The 6,440-nt window shown below is 41.3% G+C and overlaps 1 protein-coding gene across 1 annotated transcript; it reads right to left on the bottom strand.

Annotated features, from left to right (window-relative positions):
* Positions 1-2,519: 2,519 nt before the first annotated feature.
* Positions 2,520-2,750, bottom strand: LOC125082523 (small nuclear ribonucleoprotein G-like). Its single transcript, XM_047698253.1, has one exon. The coding sequence runs from the start codon at positions 2,748-2,750 to the stop codon at positions 2,520-2,522; it is 231 nt and encodes a 76-aa protein (XP_047554209.1).
* Positions 2,751-6,440: the final 3,690 nt, after the last annotated feature.

Below are 6,440 nucleotides of genomic sequence, written 5' to 3'. Positions count from 1 at the left end.
ATTATTTTTCAGTTGTTTTTGCCCTGCCCTGGAGCATGGAGCCAATATCATTTTTAGGATCAGGTGAGTTTATCCAACATGATCAATTTCCTGTGATTGTCTGCTGCTGTCACTGCAGGGAGGGGAAAGCAGCTCTCCTTGATCACTTTGACACTAAGAGCTGTCATTTGGAAATTGACCAGGACATAAAACTCTGGTCCCCTAATGACAACCACAAAAAGATCAAGAGACTAATGGAGTCATGGGGAGAGTCGGGATAGTACAAAGCGGGTTACCCCTCGCCTGTGCCTTTCTTGCTCCCTCAAATGAGGCGCAGCACTGGGTAACTGGTGTCAAGTAATAACGCATCACACCTCTAGAGTGTTCTGTCAGGATCTGAAGAGTAACGTGACGTGACAGACACACTGAAAGATAATAAGTCAAATTCTCCCTGCTGCAGAACATCACCAGATAGGAATCACGGGTGCTGAAGAAGGCTGAGTGTTCACCATTTGGAGGAGCAAATGTGCTTCCTGGGCACATCCAAACAGGGAGCCTATTTGAGAATTTCTTGGGTTTGCTGGGAACTGGGCCAAATCCCATGGATGAAATTGTCCTCTCACTAACTCCAAGAGCTTTTTATCTGCCCCCTGGAGTTTCACTCTTTGGTTCTATTTCTGTCCTACAGACATTTCTGCTTACTGGTGCCTTCCTTTCTTCTTCCCAGTTCAATTCAAGCCAACAAACACTTACTGAGAATTTATTAGGAGCCTTCTAACTGTTGCCATGATTCTGCTCTCACACCGGGGCAGACCACTTTTCACAGATAGCTGGAGTGACATGTAAAGACGTCAGTTAAAAGCATGTTGATCACCTGCTTTAAATCTCAAAATATCCCCAGTCCTTCTCCTCACCTGACAGGTCTTCCATAATGCTGTGACCACTTGAGTTCCAACCTCGTGTCATCCTACTTTCATATCACACAGTACATTCCAACTACACTGGTCTTCCTGCTCCTTGAATACACTTTCCTCATCTCTGCCTTGGTTCAGGAGGCTTGAGAGTCATGGATGTTAGAGAAGAGTGTTTCAAGAAGGAGGGCACAACCAACTGTGTTGAGAGTTATTAGAGTTTGAGAAAGTTGGTTAATCAGTCACACACAAACCTTGGGAAAATGGAGGTCATTCGAGCCTCTGACAACAGCAGTTTCTCTGGTGGGAGTGGAAGCTTCATTGTAGTGGGTTGAGGAGAGAAAAGATGGTGAGGAAGAGAAGGATGTCATTGGGGGTAACTCTTTTTTTTTAAAGTTGGGTATTCATCACTTCTTTTTTTTTTTTTTAAGATTTTATTTATTTATTTGACAGACAGAGGTCACAGGTAGGCGGAGAGGCAGGCACAGAGAGAGGGGGAAGCAGGCTCCCCACTGAGCAGAGAGCCTGATGCGGGGCTCAATCCCAGGACCCCGAGATCATGACCTGAGCTGAAGGCAGAGGCTTAACCCACTGAGCCACCCAGGTGCCCCGGAGGCAACTCTTCTGAGGTGCTTTGCTATGAAGGAGAACAGAGAAATGGGGCCATTGCTGGGGTGGGGGGGGATGTGGTAAAGGGCAAGTTGTTATTTTATTTATTATAGATGTTAGATAATATAGCATGCTTCTTTGATGATGGGCTGCAGTGGTGGAGAATCTCTGAAATGCAGGGGAGAAGTAGTTGTTCAGGACAAAATCCTCTAGAAGGGGGAATGGGTGAAGGAGACTTTGTGTACAATATACCATGCAGAACAGAAGTCTCCTTCAGTAACACGTTGGAGGTCAGGGAGCATTGACAGAGATAGGCGCAGGCTGCCAGATTTGTTTTGGGAAGACACTGGAATTCTTTTCTGATGGCTTTTATTTTCCCAAAGAAGCATGAGGCAAAGTCAACATCACAAGGGAAGGGACAGGAAGGAGTTGGTTGCTGGACATTCAAGCAGAATGAAAAAGGAATGAAATCATTTTACGGAAAAGTGGAAGAATGAACTAAATAAGGTAGCAGGATTTTCCAGAAAAGTTGACTGCCCACTGAGATTTGTGCTTGTGAATTTAAAGAGGAAAGAAGAATGTATTCCTCCTGGTGACATTCCGCAGCTGAGAGCAAGCCTGGAATAGCCTCAGTGAGATCTGGGTTTGGATCCTGACTTCTGTTTCTCACTAGCTATTGGATTTGGGGGAAAAGGACTTAATATTATCAACATTAGTTCATATATATATATATATATATATATATATATGGGAATATACATATATATGGGAATATATATATATACTGGAAATATAATTTCTTTTATTATTTACATCCAGAGTGACTGAAATTAGTACTAAGAAAACTTAACTCTGGCATTTACTTTTTTTCTTTTTTTTTGGACTATTATAAAAATTTATTTAACAAAAAAGTTCAATATGAAAATGCACATGACCTGATTTTTATATTGTAGTAAAACAGGTCCTACGGAGAGGGGAAATGTGGAAGCAGTTGATCCGTCTGATGAACACATCCATTGTTTATACTCGTTCTAAGGCTTCTAACCTGATGATAGGATCTCCTCGTACTACCACAGTTCCAGTATTGTTCTGTTGCCCATGAGTTGCCATCTCCACACATTCATCTATCACAAGATTCATAAACGGATTGAACCCCCGCAATATTCCTTGAACATGTCTGTCACCATTTAATTTCAATGATAATTTCTGGTCCATACATTTTTTCAACTTGGGAGGGTGAACTTTGCTCATGGTGTCTACTAGGCTAGCATTTACTTTTCTTAATGAATGCTAACTGTTGGTATCTCAAGGGAGTTGGGGTGGGTCATTCTGGGAGGGCACTGAAAAACAAGGGTCATGTTCCCTCGCCTTTTGCACACTAGAGATTGTGGAACTGACATTTTACCAGATGTACAGAGGACTTAGGGAGATCTTAGGCTATAGGGTGGTCAAGGGTTTTTTCAGTGTTAAAGAGCAGAAGTAAACAGTAAGTTTCTTAGAAAATAAAAAAATAATCCAGTGCTTGACTACTAGCTCCACTCTGAAAACGACATGCCTACTTGACTTCCTTTTGAATTCTGGCTATGTTGGCTCTCTATTCACATTCCATTTAATTCTTCTCCCCAGAAGAGCTAGAGAAAGATGTAAATTTGTGGGAGGAGATCCTATGGTAGTGCACTTAAAAGCAAGAGCATTCAGGGGCACCTGGGTGGCTCAGTCAGTGAAACTTCCTTTTTTTTTTTTAATATTTTATTTACTCATTTAACAGAGAGGGAGAGTACAAGCAGGGAATGCAGCAGGCAGAGTGAGAGGGAGAAGCAGGCTCCCCGCTGAGCCAGGAGCCAGATGTGGGACCCAATCCCAGGACCCCAGAATCACGACCTGAGCCGAAAGCTGTGGCTTAATGAACAGAGCCACCCAAGCATCCCGAAGCTTCTGACTCTTAATCTTAGCTCAGATCTTGATCTCAGGGTCATGAGTTCAAGCCTCGTGTTGGGCTCCATGCTGGGCATGGAGCCTACTTTAAACAAACAAACAAACAAACAAACAAAAAAGGCAAAAAAAAAAAAAAGGGAAGAGAATTAAGTATCTTAGTTTGCAAAAAAAAAAAAAAAAGAAAGAAAAAAAAAAAGTGACAAGCATTCTCCACCCTTGAACTACAAGACATGTTAGATCTGACTCTCCAGTATTTTCTACTGAAGGCCTTGAATCATCTATGAAGCTAGACCTATGAGTACCATTCATGCCCCTTATGTCCGTCATCCAGATTCAACATCTGCTTCTTCCACCCCTGCAGTATATTTAAGAAAATCTCAGACATCATAGAATTTCATTTGAAAATATTTTTGGTGTGCTTTTCTAAAAGATAGAATACCCTAAAAACACAATCATAATGTTATTATCATGCTTAAGAAATTTAGCCTTGATTCATTAATACTATCAAATATCCAGTCAGTGTTTATATTTCTAGTTGTCTCGTAGGTTTTTTTTTTTTTTTTTTTTAATCTGTTTGTTTGTTTTTCTGTAGTCCTTTTGGGTATACTGAGTTTATATGGTTACTTCTTTTTTTTTTTAAGATTTTATTTATTTATTTGACAGACAGAGATCACAAGTAGTCAGAGAGACAGGCAGAGAGAGAGGAGGAAGTAGGCTCCCTGCTGAGCAGAGAGCCCGATGCAATGCGGGGCTGGATCCCAGAACCCTGGGATCATGACCTGAGCCGAAGGCAGAAGCTTATTAACTCACTGAGCCACCCAGGTGCCCCATGTATGACTACTTCCAATTCAGATTTAGACTTGCAGAGTTTCTACTCATTCTCTTTGATCCATTTCCTTCTGTCATTATTCTTTATGATAGAAGTCTTTTTTTTTTGGGTAAGACAGAAGTGTTAAAATGGGGAAGAATAGCCTACTCTCAGTGCCATTTTTTGGGTGATGTGAACTTCCCAATGCTGGGGCTTCACAGAATTAAAGTCTTGATTGATAATTGAGACTGAGATTTCATGGTTCATGGGATAAAACTATGTGAAAGGGACATACACCATCAGGACAAGGAAACAAGATATATTTTAAGAGCCCTGGAAAGTTGCGTTGTAACTGATTTATAGCTTTACACAAGTGCGTAATTTTCGATAATGGGAAATCAATGTATTAATAAAATTAAAAGACACCTCTGTACTCATGTGACTCAACCCTTTTTCAATTGGTTAGTGTGGTTTTGAGTTTTGATGCTATTTAGTTTTAGTATTTAGTCGTTTGTATGGACAATCTCAAAAAGAGTAAAAAAAGTCCAAGTGACTTTTTAGCCAGGTTGAAATCAATAAATAAAGGGTATTTATAAAGGAAAAAAAATGGATTTTTGGAAATAATCTGCTTCTGATCTTAATTGACTCCATTGCGAAGATTATTCAAAAAATATCAGACTATCCCATCAGTTTTTATCAGACTTCAGGAGAGCACAGTGGTTCATTTAGCCTTCCGTCAGTAGTGTGACTTGAATGAACAATGACACAGAAATTTAGAAATTTGAAGAGTATTTATGGTAAGAAAGATAAAAGGACATTGTGTGTCTATCTGGTTCCTACTCTTCACATTTCCTCACTCTTGACTGTTAAGACCCTAAATTGCAGACCTAGCCTCAACCTAGTCTTTAGTAGACATGTAGAACTCGTACCCATCCTATAGAAGTTAGTACTCAGTAGTACTCATATATACTTAGCCTGGAGATGGTCCAGAAATTTCAGGCCAACACTCTTAGATCCAGTATGAGAGACCCCGGCATAGAACCTCTTGCCATGTATGTGCTCAAAGTCCACTGACCATGAACTTATAAATACTCTTAGTGCCAGGTTTTGGCTTAAGATTAGATAACTAGAAGTCACTGAACAGTATGGGCTGTGTGCCAGGTTGTGTAGGGGATATGGTGGTGCAGGACAGAGAGAGAGGTTTGCTGCTATTCTGGAGCCTACGGTTTTGCTCCGGATTCTTAATGTTTATAATCTGCTGAAAAATCTTTGTCTGTACTGCTACTGTCTTGCTTTGTTTTTCTAGTTCCTTTTTCAGGGATAGGGGTTTTACTCTGGAACCCCAACCTCGTGTCTGGGTCCCTAGGACCCTCCCAAGATTTCTCCCTTGACCTTTCATAAGAGCATCTTCTCCTGAGGCTTGCTTTTGCCTTGCTCTGGGAACTCTGGGTTTCTTGAGTGTTGGCAGGCGTCTACAGACCTCCTGCCCCTGCATGCCCCTTCTGGCTTCTGTGACTGCTCTGACCCTTCCCATCCCAGCTCTAGTCAGGTATGGTACGACCAGCAAGGCAGGAGCTATGTCAGTGATGTAAGAGAGGCAAAATTGTATGGAGATCTTTCCAAGAACCTGACATCTTTAAATTCCATTCTCTAGCTTTCTGATATAGAGTCTACCAAGACATATCTGCATAATGGTTTTAAAATTCTAATATAGTGGGGTGCCTGGGTGGCTCAGTTGTTTAAAGCCTCTGCCTTTGGCTCAGGTCATGATCTCAGGGTCCTGGGATAGGGCCGCACTTCAGGCTCTTTGCTCAGCAGGGAGCCTGCTTCACCCTCTCTCTCTCTCTGCCTGCCTCTCTGCCTACTTGTGATCTCTGTCAAATAAATAAATAAAATCTTAAAAAAAATTCTAATACAGAATTTGTGGATACTGCCTGGCTCTACCCCTCAGTCTGCATGCTGGCAGTGAGATCTTTGGCAAATTCCTCAACCTTTCTATACCTGCGGGTCCTCATCTGTAAAGTGAAGCTGATAATAGTTTCCATCTCCCAGAACAGCAGTGAGGATTAATCCGCATAAAATGCTTTAGAAAAGTGTCTGGCACATGGCAAATTGTAGCTCGACAATGTTAGCTATTATTGTTGTCATCATTCTTATTAGTTGAATTATTAGATGGATTTGTTTCCTTTAGCTATTTG

The sequence above is a fragment of the Lutra lutra genome, chromosome 12, assembly GCF_902655055.1.
Source record: "Lutra lutra chromosome 12, mLutLut1.2, whole genome shotgun sequence".
In the NCBI taxonomy this organism is placed as follows: domain Eukaryota; kingdom Metazoa; phylum Chordata; class Mammalia; order Carnivora; family Mustelidae; genus Lutra; species Lutra lutra.
Note: the sequence above shows the minus strand (reverse complement) of the source record. Positions and strands in the feature narration are given on the sequence as shown.